The sequence below is a fragment of the Xiphias gladius genome, chromosome 10, assembly GCF_016859285.1.
Source record: "Xiphias gladius isolate SHS-SW01 ecotype Sanya breed wild chromosome 10, ASM1685928v1, whole genome shotgun sequence".
Classification (NCBI taxonomy): Eukaryota; Metazoa; Chordata; class Actinopteri; order Istiophoriformes; family Xiphiidae; genus Xiphias; species Xiphias gladius.
In genome coordinates this window covers 15843749-15861234 of record NC_053409.1, presented here as the reverse complement: position 1 = coordinate 15861234, position 17486 = coordinate 15843749, and the positions used below count along the sequence as shown (strand labels likewise).

Below are 17486 nucleotides of genomic sequence, written 5' to 3'. Positions count from 1 at the left end.
GGGTGAGGGTAGAGATGGATGCAGAGAAAGAGGGAAAAAAAATGATAGAGAGGGCTGATGGTAGACAGTACAATTATCAATAAAAGGTAGAAAGAAGTTAAATCAGAAAATATATGTTAACAAAATAGCAGTATGTGAATATGAAATCAGGGATGGTTTCTTTGCCACGCTAGCGCAATGGCTCTAGGGACGGCAATGGTAGCCTGTAGGTCGATCCATCAGTTTGATCCATGGATGGATTGTCATGAAATTTGGTAAAACACATTCTTGTCCCTCTCACCATGAATTGTAATAATTTTGGTTATTTCCTGTCTTCTTGTCTAGCAGCATCATCAGGTCAAAATTTGTTCATTAATTGTACTTCAGTGATTAAATACTTGCAGATTAAATTATTCACATCAGCCTCACCTCTACTTTGTTAGATGTTGATAAGCAAATATTAGCATACTTACATGCAAAACTAAGTTGGTTACCATGATAAACATTATTCCTGCCAAAAATCAGTATACTTTATATTAAGGTGAGGAACTGTTGAAGAGAGCACCAGTTGAGATGGAAAGGGTAAGACTGGTCATTTTGACTGTAAACTATTTAAATTTATCTGCAAAGCAGAAGGTACGCATTTTTTCTTTTGTTTTTCTCTTCAAGTGTAACTGTACCAATCACTTGAAGAAAATACAGATTTCTTTTAATTTTACTCAGGGCTGAGTTGAAAGATTTTAAATTTAAAATGTAGTGCATTTTTGGTAGAAAAGATAGAGGGAATATGCTCTGTACTGAACAGAGCCTGATGATGTGCACACATTTTGTTAAACGCGATAAATGCTATAACAACACACTTTTTTATCATGTTTGAACCACACAAGCATTTAATTAGGTTGAAGAAATTTTCAGTGAAGCAAATTCTCTGAGGCAGCAACATTAGTTATAGTGAGTTTATTCAGTGTGTGTCGTAGAGCAGGCGACATCTGCTTGTCTGCTCTGATTTGAATGAAGACCAGATGAATACTTATAGCCATTATATCTGAACAGACTGTGTCACAGATAGGTTGTGACACTTTATGATGTAAGGTAACATTTAATCTAAAGGGAACAAGATATGCAGTTCACTGTGTCAGGGAGATGTCAGCATCTTGTGGCACATTTCCCTCCACTGAAGTGCAATACATACTTTCATCACTCAAACAGACTACGCTTATCACACATTACAGTTTAGAGAGACATTGTGATATTAATTTAAAAACTGCAACTTTTATATTAACAGCAGATAGAATGTCTATGAGCTCTTTTTAGTGTCTTTCAGCCCTTTGTTTATGTTTTACAGCAAGCAACTTTTGTTTTGATTCAATCTCATCACTCTCATCAACCTCATTTCCAGCCCCAGCAGCCAGCTCATTTCAGCAAAGAAAGCTCTCGCTACCCACCGTACTCAACCTTTCAAGCAAACATCAGATGGTTAAAATCAACAACTATCTGGTGATCATAGTTGAGCATTTAGCAGCTTAAGGACCAGATATTTCCCTCAGGACTTGGTAGAGACCAAAAACTGAGCTAAAAGCAGAGTGAATGTTGGACTCATATTTTTCAGATTGACACAAAGACAACTTCAAACAAATGCTAATTTGTCTGCCTGTCTGATGTGTAAATGGGCAAGTGTCTGCCAACATGTTCACATATCAGCTTTTTAAGGTGATAATATGGTATGTTGTTGTTGTGTTTACAGCTTGTTTTCCTACCCTCAAAAAAGAACTAACTACCCTTACCAAAAGAACTAATTTCAAAAATTCATTGAAAACTGGGGAAGGAATGGACAAGGCAATAAGACAAAAAATACAGAAATTGTTACAGGACAAATACACTGCATGCAAACAGGTTTAGAGGACATCAACAGGAGCAGAATCAGCTTTTCCACTTATGTCCCCTCTGATACATATCGCAAATCTTTGCACCTTCATTTTTACTGGCTATTGGTCAGTGATTTCCAAAGTTCATCTTAAGTGACAGTGGCAGGAAAGAGGGAAAAGTTTGTTGTTCAGATGAACTAAGCTGCTGTCACCGCAGTGGGCAGAAAGGCAAAGCTGTAAGAGCCTTAAAGAATAACACACTCAAGCCACTCTTCCCAGCCCATAAAAGAGGCCAAAGATTGAGAAGACAAGGATTTAGAAAGATAGGTGAAGCAAAGAATGATGCCCTTCAGTAACAACACGAAACAGAAGCTGAGTAGGAGAGATGGTGAGAGAAGGCTGCCGTAGGGAGGTCGATGGTTGCCAGAGCTGCTCAGGATTGTTGCATCTGAAAAGCATTGAAGTGATGGCAGCTGTTTGGCCTCCTAATCATGGTACACTAGGCCTGGGCCTCCTCCAAACACACACTGATGTAAAGCTGATGAAAATTTTGACAGTGCCACATAGATGACAAAAAAAGAAGCAGCGAATGCACCCACCTACATGGAACATACACCTACACACCGTAGGCCTCCGTAATAAATCTTGAATCTGCTGTGATCTTTGAATTCATTTAGCTTCATAAATTCAAGATGCAGGATGATGACATAATTGTGAAAACCTTTGTCATGCAAATGAACCTCTGTGTGCGGTGTTTGTGGTACTTATGCTTATTTGTGGGGTGTCTTATTTTGCCGTTGTCTGTATTTCCGCAGGTATGAGGCAGCAGAATGACCAGGGTACTCAGTATCGTTCAGCCATTTACACATCCAACCCCCCTCAACAGGAGCTTGCACTGAAGAGCAAAGTGGCCTTCCAGCAGGTATAATGCCCGCACACACATCACAAGGTTTCATTATGACATTAACTCAAGCATGGAGTTACATATAACCAAACCATGTGTAGCGTTAGCCAGTAGCAGCAGAGAATGTGTTGAAAAAGTGTTAAAAAATTTTTTTTTTTAAAGTAGAAACTGATTCACATTTTTTGTAATTTATTGTTTAGTAATGAGACATAGCATAAAACACTTTGCCTCTGTAAAAGAATAAAGTCATGTGGTAACCTTTTTAAAGTAGATGTTTGTGTATTTGAGTTATATCACATCGGCAACAAAAGGAGAATTATCAGAATGAACAAAAAATAATTTTGTTATAATTTCAAATACATTTTTTGGCCGTTAAGTGGGACTAGGCTGTAGTGTGGAGTTGTCCCAGTAATTTGAATAACAATTAAAAGCCTCTGGAGTGGTGACCTCTTGGAGTTTGATGCCATTTAGTTAAGCAAAGCCACCTCTGTTTAGTTGATCCCCATCTACATCTGATTGGCGACACTCTCGTTCTTAAACTGAAAGAGAGGAAAAGGGTCGAGAGGTCATAAAAACTCATTTCTAAATCTCTTCCTTTCAGTGGCACACGCGTCCCCCTTTTGTTCTATCCATCCATCTGTCCGTCCCTCCGTCCATCTATCCGTTGATCCCTCCATCAGTTCGGTTTGTTCGTCTCTTCCCTCTCTAAATGGTATTCATGGACAAGCTGGCAGGGGGCAGAGGGGAGCAAATTATGATCGTCATGGTTACTTAGGGCACGGGGTCAGCAGTCGCAGGCCACAGGGCTGTCATGTTGCCAGGACAACAACCTCACAACCTTGGCCTTGGGCTGGGGTCAGAGGTGAGAGAGGAGTGGCAGCTGGGACCAGGAAGGTGGGGAATTGGGGGAGGAAAAGCAGGAAAAGAAAGGAGGCAATCAGATCAGAAGGCCATGACTGACAGGCTGTCAACTGACGATGACCCCACACACATACGCCCGCGCACACGCACACACACACACACACACACACACACACACACACACACACACACACACACACACACACACACACACTACCTACGTTTATAAGCCATACACTCTCAGTGATTAGAGAGACAAAACCACATCTGGCAGTAGCAAGAGGAGAACAGTCATGCTACTGTTTCGTACAGTATACATATAAGGTGTGTGAACTGAATAAAGGGGGAGAGGAATACGCAGATGTTATGCATGCATCCCAAAGCATGATGGGATCTGCAGGGCCAATATTCATCACAAAGAGAAATGAGGAAAAAAACTTGAGTGACAAAGTTCATTCTTGACATTGAAAACAGAAGTAACAGCAGATGACAAAACAATCTCACCTCAACATCCCTTTAGCAGCAGAATTGTAGATATTCAAATTTTTATATTTTTCTTAGCACTGTTATAACTTCTCATCCACATTGTATTAAAAGTTGAGCTTCAGAGTTCTTTCATGACCTTGGAAACAGCAGTTGACAAAACGATCTAACCTCTAATGGTCATTTGATAATTATTACAATAATTTAAAGAATTTGAAATGCAACCTTTGAGAATTTTCTCAAACATTTACCATTCCATGACAACTGAGCAAACTCCATCTGCTGATGAAGATCATGTGATAGGGCCAAAATATCCAGAACAGCAACTAAATGGACCTTGAAGTGAGATTTTTTTTTTTGTCAAATGAAAAAGAAAAAAAATCAGTAATAGTAAAAAAAAAAAATCACACTTTCAATAATTTCTTGATGGAATAAGGCTCACAATGTCCCATTGATATAGTACTTTTATTCCTGAAACACTGACATTTTCCTCTAGTCACTTGAGTATTTGCTATGAGTTACAAATGTTCAGACATTTAATGAAAAAGTTTTTATGAAATTTTTTTTTTAAAAGTACTAGAACACATTATGTACCCCCACAATCAAATCAGTAGCATTTCTGAGTTGCCTAACTATTTCTGAAAATAACAATCTATGACGTGAAATCACTATGGCATAAGTCTCTAAATAAACAGAGTGAAAACTAGGCAAAAACACAAAAACAAGGCCAGGGTTCATCGAGTTAATATTACAGTACAAAAAAAGGTGGCAGATTCTCTCTAAACACGCACATTTTAAAACATCCAGAGGAGAAACAGCAACGTTGCTGACACCACCGATCTGTCAACCACTACAGTGGCACCCCAGTTTCATCTGAGGGCCACTGGGACACATATCTTCTCAAAGCAGCTGACAGGCTCTGAACCAAAATGGCAGCTTCCTGCCCTGAAATGGCTGCCTTGCCGCATTGATGCTGAGTCTCCAGAACGCCTGGCTCGAAAATGGCATCTCTACAGAGGAAGGGTTTGCTGTGTGTGTCTGTTTGTGGGCGCGAGGTTATGTGTGTGAGTTCGTGTTTTATCCTAAAAGGCCAATGCTCTCTATCGGGAGAAGTGATTTCATGTTAGGTAGAGTGACAAGAGAGAGTGGGTGGAGGCGATCTAAGACGACCAAAGATAAGACAGGCATCACAAAATCCAGATTCCACCCCATTGCTAGTCCATGACTCACACACACTCACATGTAGTACAGACACACACACAGACATACATTTGGCACATACACGCACAGCCCAATGAATAATTAACCCATACGAAGAGTCTCCTCTGCAGGGCTTTCAGTTTCTTAACTTCAGCGTTGGAGGGGGGGCGGGGGGGAGTTAGGGGGGGAGGAGGAGAGTGAGGCAGAAAAGCTTGTTTAAGCGCGAGGGGGAAGAGAGGGAGAGGGGAGAGGAGAAGGGGGTTCTCTATAATGAAATTTGAAATTTGCAGAACATCAAAGGCTTCTGTAGCCAAGCCGCTGTGGCAGCAGAGCAGAGAGGAGGAGTGCATCTCTTTCTCTCCCTCTGTCTCCCCCGTCTCTCACCCTCTCTTTCCCCTTCTCTCTTTCCCTCTATCCCTCCCTCTCTGCTAAAATGTGTCTCCCCAGACCTGGGTGAGGGGGTATGGGGGTGAGTGGAGGGTGAGAGAGAAGGGATGGGAAGAGTTGATTAGGAGGAGAGTGCAGGGTGGGGGTGGGTCAGAGATGGGTTAGGGTTTGGAGAGAAAAATGGGAGAACGGGGCTTCTATATGAGTGTGTCTGGAGAACGAGAGAGGAGAGTGTGTGTGCATGTATGAACAATAGGTTTTATCAAGCCAGCTTGAATATTGTGTGTCTGCGCGCACATGCATGTGTGTAGGGCCTTGGAGGGGTGAGTGTGCCCTCTGATAAGGCATCCTAACTTAATGAGCTTGAAAGGGGGATGGAGGGGGGAGCGCAGGGGTTCGGATGATGGGTGGAAAAAAAGAGGGGGGGGGGATCGTTTGGGGCTAGAAGTCTTGAGGAGAAGCCTGGGGGTTGTTAAAAGGGGGCACAGCATCAGCAGGTTTCATAATCGGGCTTGAAGTCACACAAGCTCACGTCTCTCATTTTGGAAAGTATTCAAAAGTCAGATTTTACCCTTCCAACTATTCCGCCGCGCTCACATTTTATAGTCTGTCTGCGCTGAACATGAAAATCTTGAAATGCTCTTGCTGCGTGCTGAACTTATCGATAACAAGACATCTTGCTTGTGTAGCTCTAAAACAGTAGTGACTTAGATAAAAGAGAATAATAGAAAATTGTGACAGGTTTAATGTTGACAGATAACTTCTTTTAATCTCCCGAAGGTAAATAGCCATCTTTCAGTGAGATATGGTCGAGTATATTGCAGCTGAAATGTTAAAAGACGATTTGGTTTTCACTAAAAATGCGGTTTTGGTCTTCAGATGTTGAGCTATTTTGTTTTCTGCCCTGGAACAAAAGAGGGAAAAAAAATCCCCAAAAAACTTAAGAGTGCGCACCGCCTCGTTCCAAGACTGAAGTGCGTGCATCCTCTCTCCCTCTCAAAATGTAGGAGTGTTAGCTTCCTCACTCACAAAATGTAGGCGCGCTCGCAGAAGATTAGAGCCCAGCTAAAATGGATGCCTGACCTGCGCTGAGAGAGAGAAAGAGAGATGAACAGGGCAGGAAAAAAAAAACTCTGTGCATAGACACGCAGGGGGAATAGACATCTTTCAACTCTCACACACACACGTACACAGACACACACAGTCGCAGTGATGTACATGACTGTTTTACATATATGACATTTTACAGAACCTCACAGGAACAAGAAACATAATGTACTACTCTATCTGTATCTTTTTTCTGTCTACTGTGTTAATGTATTTTTCACTGCCTCACTCCAGTCTGTTGTCATTCTATCAGTCTCTCGGTAATCTCCCATGCTCTTCTCCTTCTTCACTTCCCTCCCTCTCTCTCTGCGTGTTTTTCGCACAATCTCCATGTCTCTTTCTCTCCCTATCTGTCTCTCTCCTTCATTCTCTCTCCATCACACCCGCTCTGTCTCTCTCTCCCTGAGGTCATCGAGGGCAAGCGTGGTGCAGCGGACTAGTCGATAAGTATCATGTCAGGCTATTTCATGTGTTTTCTGGCAGAGCCACAATCTTTCTATTACCAGCATTGTACCACGGAGCGGCTTTGCTGTCTGTTGTACTTAAAATGTATTTACATTTTTAAGATGTTGAAGGGCAGTGAACGAGAGAGATCAAGTATCTGTATTAATGCACAAACCATTTGTTGTCTTTTGTCTTTAAATTCTGAACTACAGTGGTGGAAAGTAACTAAGTGCTTTATTTAAGTACAATTTTGAGGTACTTGTACTTAAGTATTTTAATTTTATGTTATTTTATACTCTTTGTCCTCTACATCTCATAGGGGATCTTTCGTTTTACTGCATTTTTTGACAAGTGTAGCCACTTGTTACTTAAAAAACTATTAGTTTGCAATATTATAGATAAAACTACCCAACAGTATATAAAGTAGTTCAAATTAGGTTAATCTAGACTAGCAACAACATTAAAATGCTGTATGTGTAGCAATTTGTCAGCAATAACAATCCTTGAAAATCCAGTAATATAAAACGTAATGAGTACTTTCATTTTTGATACATTAAGTACATGTATGTGCTGGAACACTTTTGCACTTATATCTAAATAAAATTATGAAAGCAAGATAGACAGGATAAAGGCATGACAGAGAGGATACATGAGGGGAAGAAAAGTACTCAACCACAATTGAATCTGGAAAGTTGCGGTTACATGGTATATCAGAAGGATACCCTGTAATGGATTATTTTTTTTACTATAATATTATTGCTTTAACTTAATAAAAGGTCTCAGTGCTTGTTCCACCACTGTTGAATTACTGTATGCGCTTTGTAAAACTTGCACAACATGCTTCGGCAATCCTGTAGTAAATTATGGTCGTGCCAAATTAAGCAAAGTTGACTTTTTTACAGTCAAGATCTGAAATCATGACTGGGTTTTGAAATCAAAACTGGGATGAGGATACCAAGAAAAAGAAAAATACAACAATAAAGGTGAGGTGAAATGGTGAACTGGCAAACCCACACTAGTAACAGGGGTGGACTAAGGATGATTACATAAATCCCCGAATTGAGGTCATATCTCTCTTCAAATGTCTTCACCATGAGTCATCGGGTGTCACAAACTCTATGTCAATCCGCGTCTCTTCCCCACCACTCTGCAGCCGTAGGCCTTCTGAGGGAAAACGACAGAGAGAAAAAAGACAGTAGGATAAGGAAAGAGAGAGAGAGGAGAGAGTACATTTTCCTCCTCCTCCTCCTCCTCCTCCTCTTCTTCCTCCATCACATCCACCCTCTCTTGGGGTGTCACGTCCTATTTGTGTCCCGGGGCCGTCTCTCTGGCGATGGTGATGGCAAGGGGGCTCTCTCGCTTGGCTGGATAGCAGGGAGGACTTGGTAGCACGAAGCGATGGTCTGTGCTCACGTGGGGGGGGGGTGGGGGGGGAATCAGCAATGGAGGGAGATGGAAAGAGTCAGAAAGGAGGAGAGAGAGAGAGAGAGAGAGAGAGATGCACCCGTTCAGCTATGTCTTTGACAGGGGAGCCTTTCCGACAGGCGTGAAGAAAGGAAGGGCTGACTGGGCTGAGTGAGCTCAGCCCTGGACACACACACACACAAACAAGTTTTTTTCACTTAGGCGGACATTGTGTAGACTTTTGTTAATTCTCCCGAGATTTAACCCAGTGTTATGACCAGTCCATGGCTAATCCTAACCATAACCATGACCTTAACCAAAAAACATTTCTTACCCCTAAAATGTAATGGTTTACCTTGTGGGGACCAGCTTTTTGTCTCCAAATAGGAGGTTAATCCCCATAAGGTGGCTTTTGGTGACCCCACAAATTGAGTAATACGTACAGACACACACACACAGACACACACGCACCGAACTATTCTTAACGTTCCCCTTTGTTTCATTCCTCTCCCACACATATATATACAGCATATACAAATTTCTGTTCTTCTTTGTAGCCATCATTTGAACATCATCATCGTCAGCATCAAAATGCGCCACTTGAGGACATCTATTTCGCCCTTCTTCTTCTTCCTACATCTTAAGCATTTTTACCCTCCACATTCTTACCTCCATTCCTCCGCTGCTGCTGCAGTGTGAGAGAGAGAGAGATAGAAGGAGAGAAAGCGAAGCCACATAAGGTTATACACACTGGTGTGACGCCATGCATTCTGATTTATAGATCTAAAATGGCCGCCGTGTTGTGACTGCTATAGAGGGCTGGATGGAGAGCGAGGGAGTGGTGCAGGGATGTGTGTTTGGTCGGAATAGCAGACCTTTTTCTTGGACGTTGTGTTCTCCTCACATGAAGCGTCCTCTGCCCTGGAGGCTTTGCTACTACAGTGGTTTGGTGGTAATGACTGATTAATTAGGCCATGATGTACAAAGCTCCATGCTCGTGTCGGCCGGTTTTCTACAATTTTTTTAGATATAGGCAGAAGGAAATGCGTTCTGCTCACTGCACACTCTGTGCATTTGAAAGGTAAATATGTCGGTGCTTGTGATGCGGGTGCACCATGTTCAGGACTGCGTTGTGATGTAGTTTGGTTTGTGGACATTGGGTCCTTCCTGCAGGGAGAGTAGAGTCCTCACATTGTAGCAGCAGCCACTGAGGACTTAGAGGTCAGCTGCTGCCTCAGCCTCTCTGTGGGGTGCAGAGCTTTGATTTACTGACTCCACTGCATCACCTCCAGCAAACACACACACACACACACACACACACAATCAGCTAGTACCACACTGCCTCCATGTGGACAAAATAACACACTACCCCGCTGTCCTTCACTGACATTACTTCCTCTGTCGTCTCCCTCTTACATGCCCAATTCCAGCTGACCTAGTTAATAGAGGTACCGACTGGAACATATCTGTTCTGGCCAAAATTATTTATTTCCACGCTTTAGTTATTCAGCTCAGTTCCAGCGACAGCAAAAGATGTGCTAACAAATTATGTGGACTGTACCTCCTCTCTGGCATGTGTTTTGCTTTGCTTGATTAATTTGAGGATGGGGAAACAGCGTATCTCTCTTAATGAACTTCCACATGAAATACAAAGACTGGGAAATGTCACAACAAATGGTTATATATACAGACAGGTGACCAAACTGAAAAATCTAAATAAATGAGTGGAGAAACATAGTTATTATTGAGGACACTAAGGTCAGGTGCTTGAGAGTTTTATCAACCTGGGGAGATTTTACACAAATAATACCTAATACATATACATTTGGATGGTATTTTGCATTTTTAGGCTCAATCATTATAAATTTGACTACTTTCAGACCAATAAATGAAGGGTTCAGTGTACCTAATATTATTCCTGACAGTGCAGGAAGGTGTTTAAACAGACACCTTCCAAAACAGCTTGGGGTTAAATTGGTGTGACTCCTCAGACGACGAGAGGTCAGACGAGGGGAGTATGAAAATTATGTGAATCTTTCGCATCATTCAGAACGATGCGAATTCACAATGATGTGCATCAGTCACTGGATCTCAGCCCAAATGAATAGTTATGGGAGATTGTGAGGCAATGAGTTATAAAGCACTCTCCACCATCATCAACACCAATCGAGGGATTATTATTTGGAAGAATGGTGTCCGTCACTCCAGTAAGTTTCAGAGACCTCTAGAATCTATGCCAAGGTGCCTGAAGCTGAACTGGAGACTTGTGTTGATCCAGTTTCTTACTAAGGGACTTTTATATATATTTTTTTCATCTAATTTGTCACTCATCTATGTATTTTTTTTTTTTCATAAACTTCATGATTTTTTTTGGCCACTTGATGGCAGCAAAACAACCTGTGAACACAATATTGTGTCATCCTCTACGAAGTTGCGAACATGTCACCAAAGCAGCTAATCCAGCAGACATGGAACTTTTGATCAATTAAGAGTCATCTTCTTGGCCCCCTGGCAAATGTAAGTTCAATATTCATATTCCTTTTAGCTCAGATTTGGTTTTAACTCCTGAGGGAGATGTCAGGCTCTATAGCTGCTCAATGCTCCACCCTATTCACCAGCTAGTCACTAACTTCGTCTGTGTGCAGTCTGGTGCTGGGCAAGTATTATATAATGTGTTTATTAGAGCTTTTTCACTGAAAACAGCTGCCTGCTGCTGCTGGAAACAATTTTTGAGAGCAGTGAGAGTGAACCAAAGCAGTAGTGTTGCGGTCCACAAAACCAAAACATTGAGATGAAACGTGCTCAGAAGGATTGCAAAGTTGGATGATAATTCTCTGTGGGTTCATCACTACAGGCAACACCTTTTACATTACACATCATCACCCACATGTCAAAACATTGATTATAGCAGCTTTGAAGCGACAGCTACATCCTGGGACGTGTGCCTGCTCACGATCTTTACATCATCATGCCCAGATGTCTGTCAACATGTTTTTGCAAAAATATGACTGTTTATAATCTGAAGAGCATACAGTTCAACAGCGGAAAAGTGGATAATGCTAAACAAGTCTTTTGAGGAGCTTTATCGGGACATTTTTTAAAAATTTTCCTGCCTTACAAAATTGCCCGCAGGGAATCCATGCCGTGAACTCAAGCTGACCACAGAGTCAATAAAAGAGCAAGCTACAAACTTTGATACGCAATTTTCAAGTTGTACCACCTTAAGAAGAATGAGGTCCCCTTCCTTAAACAGGCCCAACAGTATCTGCGACAGGATCATGCAGAGAGACAGGAGGAGCACGCAGGAGCTGATAAGAACAGGTTGAGCCTGGATGGAATACATTCGGCTTCTGTATAGTGGTGCTGGCTGAAACCAGCCAATTGACGCCCCCACAAAGTAAAGCTCCCCAGCACTTCACACTGTTTTAAGTTGTAGCGCATTACATGCAAGCTACTTGTTGCCCACAGACAGTCCCAGTATACCTCTAACTTGTTGTTTTGTCAGCTCTCCAGAGCGCGGATCTAGAGAGGACTGAGCGCTTGTATTATTAGATAGAGAAACCCACTCAGCACAGCAGGTATACCTTTGATATATCTGTCAGAGGTGTTTAGTGTGTGTATGTGTGTCTATGTGATTAAGTGTGCTTTTTAGTGTGTTTGAAGCCTTCTCTCAAGGTGTTTAGAAAAGTGCGAGTGTGAAAATGTCTTAAGGAGTTCTCAAAGAGAGCGGATGCTCTTTGATGCTTTGTCCCACAGAGAGAGCCACAGAGGCAAGCTGCACTACAAAGATAAAAAGATGGTTCTTTCTTCTGTCACTCAATCACCCCGCTTTGAGGAGCAGAATCTCTTTATTGTATTGGTAAGAGGTATCGAAAGTTCATGTCCAATACACTACAGACTAAAACAACCATTTAAGAGGCGTGCTCATTCTGAGGAAGTTACAACAGTCGGAGAAAGTAAAGCCTAATCTAAGTCATGACCTCGGTGATGGAAACAGGTTGCATGCTGAATAATAGGAATGTTTTCCTCACAGAAGTTTGTTTTAGTGATTCTAACATTCAATATGGCTTCAACTTAAAGCTAGGCCTTAACGTTGACACAGAATGGTATATAAGCACATAAAAAAAAATTTGTTAATGCCTAATTTAAGTAAAATGTAACTCAGGATCCATGTGGAGATTATTACCTGTAGAAGTATTAATTTAGGATCTCGTACAATTTTTAAACAGGAAGTTCAGTGTATATATTCATAATTATACAATTTGAAGGGTGTAGATTTCTAGAGAAACATTCTTGCCTGTTGATTTAGTCAGAATTAGTCTGATTGGTTAATAATCTGATGATATTTAATAACGTTACAGTGTATATATACAGTAAAAATGCATCCTGTTTTGTCAACACAAACAAATGGTTCTTTTTTTCTACTTTTCGCTTCATTTATGAACAACTGGATAGATTTATGTGTGTATTTTTATCCCTAGGAGTTGGATAAAAAAGGCTACGGTCCCATCACAACAGAGATCCTGGAGGGGCAGCAGTTTTACTACGCTGAGGACTATCACCAGCAGTACCTGAAGAAGGTACCTAAAGGCTATTGTGGCCTCAAAGGCACTGGCATCTCATGTCCCATTGGAGGCAGAAAGGATGAACTGTGAGACTATGAAGTGAGAGAGAAAAGGATCACTTGTCGGATGAGGATTTTTGTAGGTTCTAATGTCGTCATTTACTGTTCTTAATATTTTATTGTTACAAGTATTTGATACACTGTTTAAAAAAATACGTATTTCTAGTGTATCTGTCAGTATTTTTAGCATAAGACCATATTAGTCAAATCATGAATTCATTACTAAGCCTCAGGGAATTTTTCTGTTCAAAGCTTCAATAAGTCCGTGCTGTCTGTCAGTTATAGGGAATATTTACAGTTTACAGCAAGGACATTTTCTCTGTGTAGCACTGTTCAAACAAAAAAAGCAATTCAAAGTTCTTTATGTAAGATTTTAAAAAATATTTAAAAAAAAAAAACAAAAGACAATAAGAAGACAATAAGAAAGGAAAATAAAAGGAGGTAAATAAAAAAGATGCTGGAATTCAAGTGCAGCTGTAGCAGTGTCCGTTAGATTGCAGCAGCAGTCAGCCTCCATAGGGTGGCGACGTTTCTTAAAAAATAGCAGCTCCAGCAGAATTTTTTTTTTGTTTTGTTATACTGTAGCAAAGAAACCATGTAAAATCTTTCCCTTCCACAGTTGTTCGATGGGAAGAAAATCTACCAACCTCATTGGTATTCCTAACCAGCAGTCTTTTCACATCCATCTTAAAGCCAGAACACTGTGACAGAGCTCAGACTTTATTGTCAGAGTAACAATTCTTCAGATTTCTTAAATGCAGATTTTAATATGATCATACGATTTTACTAAGTAGCTTAGTAAAAGGCAAACGCAACAATACCAGCATTAATTCAATGCGGTCTCTTCTGGAAATAATAAAATATATCTTCTTCAAACTTTCTGTTTATGTACCATGCACGTGTTTGTGTATGTGTGTGTATTTGTGCCTGTTCATACATGCATGTGTTTGCCCGTGCAGCTATATATTTTATACACACACACATGTATATACATATATATATATATATATATATACATTGCTTAGTTTATTTGTTCCCTTTTCTGCCCCATTTGACATGGGACCCACCATACCGATGAGACACAAATGGGTATGACTCACTGTGACACACAGCTACACATTCAGAGACTACTCATTCTGGATCGCAGAATGAGACACTTGAGGCACTCATGTATGCAATATGATACACACTTTGCTTAAACTCTCACTCCACTCCCCCCAAACCCATAATTATATGTAAAATACATAATATAATTACATACCATAAAGGACTAAGTAATTACGGAATAAGCATTGTGTGCCATGTTTTTCATAATTAAACACATTAACTTGAAAGTCTATTTAAAAATGAAAATCACACACATGGTTAGACTCCAAAATACAGAGATGATATCTAGAAAAAGCTTTTTGGTCGACCGCAGTAGTGTGATTCACCCCGCTCTCGTTTTTCCCCTCCCTCTCTTCTATCTTTCTTTCTCTGTCTGTGTGTGTGTGTCACATCCTGACACCTGTGTGTAGGTGTGGACCAGGGCAAAGGTGCAGGTGCAACCTCTCGGGGCCTATTTTAGTATTGGGACAGATATTTTTGCATGTGTCTGCATGCAGCAGCCGTGTGTGTGTGTGTGTGTGTGTGTGTGTGTGTGTGTGTGTGTGTGTGTGTGTGTGTGTGTGTGTGTGTGTGTGTGTGTGTGTGTGTGTGTGTGTGTGTGTGTGTGTGTGTGTGTGTGTGTGTGTGTGTGTGTGTGTGTGTGTGTGTGTGCCGGGGCATGTGAAGCTGTGGCTTGCTTGATCGAACCGCGCTGAGTGGTATGTGGTTGGGCCAGCTAGCACCCGCCTACATTTTTTTATGCTGTTGTGTTTTGCCGAGTGTGCGAGAGGAAGTAACCTTTTAATGAAGTGATCTTAATTTCCTCTGTTTTGAAAGAGGACGGCATGAAAGCCCTAATCACATGGAGAAATCAGTTGTTTCCACCATCTGCAATGATGTTGGACTTTAACAAAAGGTGCCTCAGTGAAGCACGGCATGATTCTGTTTTTTTTCTGCCACATTACAGGGAAGGTGTTATCACACACTAAGCTTATGAGTCGGTTATATGTAGGAAGAGAACTACTGTGGAAAATTTACAGGTTTAATGCAGACACATCAAAATGACATTTAGAAGTAGCTGCATGAGTAAGTGTATGTTTTCTGTGTATTCCTTTGTAATAGATTAAAATGGGGCATGGAAATGCATGGTACTCTCATATACGCATCCATACACAAACACAGTGAGGCTGGGCAGGACACGAACCAGGCTGTGTGTGCCCTTCAGACAGAGCCTATTGTTTGCAGATGGGCCTTTAGTGGCCCCACAGCTGGCCACAAAGAGCATGCCACTCCAGCTCGCTGCTATGCCTCTCACTGGCCTATGCTCAGTCACCCTGAAGAGAGGTGGCAGCTCACAGGCACATGAACACCACCATGTTCATGCATTTGATTATCTTATTCTATTATACTCTGATAAGCACGTTTTGTCCTTCTTTTCCTTTCCTCAATGTCAAAATCTCTAAGCTCATAAAGAAAAGTCGTCGCCTCGTTATTTGAAGAAAAGCATAGGTTTGTGAAAACGCATGGTGCTGTGGGAGAGTGGGCTGAAACAGAGAGGTGCTGGTTGTTTATCAGAAGTGCTCTGCACTCTTACCCACACATGTGCGTACACACACACACACACACTCACACACATATAAACACACGTCCCAACCACTACCTCTGACTTCGTCCTGTACTGCCGCCTAATGCAAAAGGTAGCGCCCACGCAAGAGAAACAAACACACCAAAAAGACACGTTGCAGAGACGTGCACCCACACAAATTTCTTGCACTCTGATATGCTCTCTATTGTGTCCTCCTTTGACAGCTTTTCATTTATCTTCCCCATGACAGCTTCAATAGATCTTACCGTATGTATATACAGTACCCTATGTGTATACATCATTGAAAGTATCCTTGTTTTATTCCGCTCTAGATGCCACCATAGGCAGCTAAATTATTTGTTTTTGAAGGAAACCAACATGACATTGTTTAGTGAGCTATATAAATAGAACAATGGCAGAGTGGTATATTCTGGTTCTGTCCTACCAGCTGGAGAATTGTTCTGCCTTCTTGACCTGCCCCTCACATAATTACTTTTCTGAGGTAGCAGGCACACAATTGGATATGTGTGTGGGTGTGTATATCTTCTGCATATGTGATAGCAGAGGAAAAACAGAGCTTACATTTTTCTATATGCCCTGAACATTTCTCTCATGATGATATGAGAGTTGTGTGCAGGGTTTTGCAGATGCCAGATATGTTTGCATGCCCTCCCTTACTCTCCCTTCCCCTCCCTCTGGTTCCTGCATGGGCGCAGGGTCTCAATCAGAGCATCAGAGCATCAAGGCTCCAGGAACCGGAGCACAGCAGTCTCTCTGTGCTGCCCAGAGAAGTGCAGCCTTGTCTGGGTCGGTGCATCTGCGGCCTGGGGGCGAGCTGGGGGAAGAGGGCGAACCCTGGTACCCCTGCATGCTGGTTTCACTCGAGGCCTTCTCTGTCGGCGCAGCCCGACCCCTGAACCCCGGGGGAGGAAGACAAGCTAATTCCAAAAACAGTAGGTCTGCACATAGCCAGAGAAGCTCCTGTGTCTCAGTCATGCACAAGTTGATGACACATTAAAACTTTTAGACAACCTTTATCCTCAAACAGGTTGGTTTGGTGCAGCATTACCCTCATAAGAAAATATAAACAAAAAAAGACAAGCTCACACATGCTCACACATACAGTACACAGGCGTGTGTCCTCTCCCATAGTGAAAATGTCACAAGCCTGTTTCTCCTTTCTACTAGGAATAGCGATGGGTTAGGGGTGGGGGTGGAGGGCAGCACGTGCTGCAGGGCCTGCTTGGCTTGCTAACTGGCCCACTGGCTTTCTGGCTGACAGCCCACACACTCTGCACCTGGGAGCCTGTGAGTTGTCAGCCATGCTAGCTAGCGCAAGCTACCACCGCATTACACACAGGAAACACAGAAATAACTGCTGAGTGTCCTCAGCACAGTAACCACTCACTGGGGGTGTGCTGCCGACAGAAAGGGGTAAAGGAGAGGGGTTACAGAAAAGTAGGAAATACTGGCTGGAATGGCACTGGGCAACAGGATTAGGGAGTAAGAATAGAAAACTGGAAAGGAAAGTGAAACACAAAGATGCTAAGGCAGTTG

The 17486-nt window shown here is 41.9% G+C and overlaps 1 protein-coding gene across 1 annotated transcript in view; it reads left to right on the top strand.

Moving 5' to 3' along the window:
- Positions 1-14129, top strand: part of si:ch1073-358c10.1 (peptide methionine sulfoxide reductase MsrA 1) — a 33199-nt gene extending 19070 nt beyond the window's left edge. The window contains exons 5-6 of the mRNA XM_040136363.1: positions 2660-2766; positions 13116-14129. Of these exons, the coding sequence (XP_039992297.1) occupies positions 2660-2766; positions 13116-13289 (281 nt within the window). The 3' untranslated portion in view covers positions 13290-14129. The remainder of the gene's footprint in view (positions 1-2659; positions 2767-13115) is intronic.
- Positions 14130-17486: the final 3357 nt, after the last annotated feature.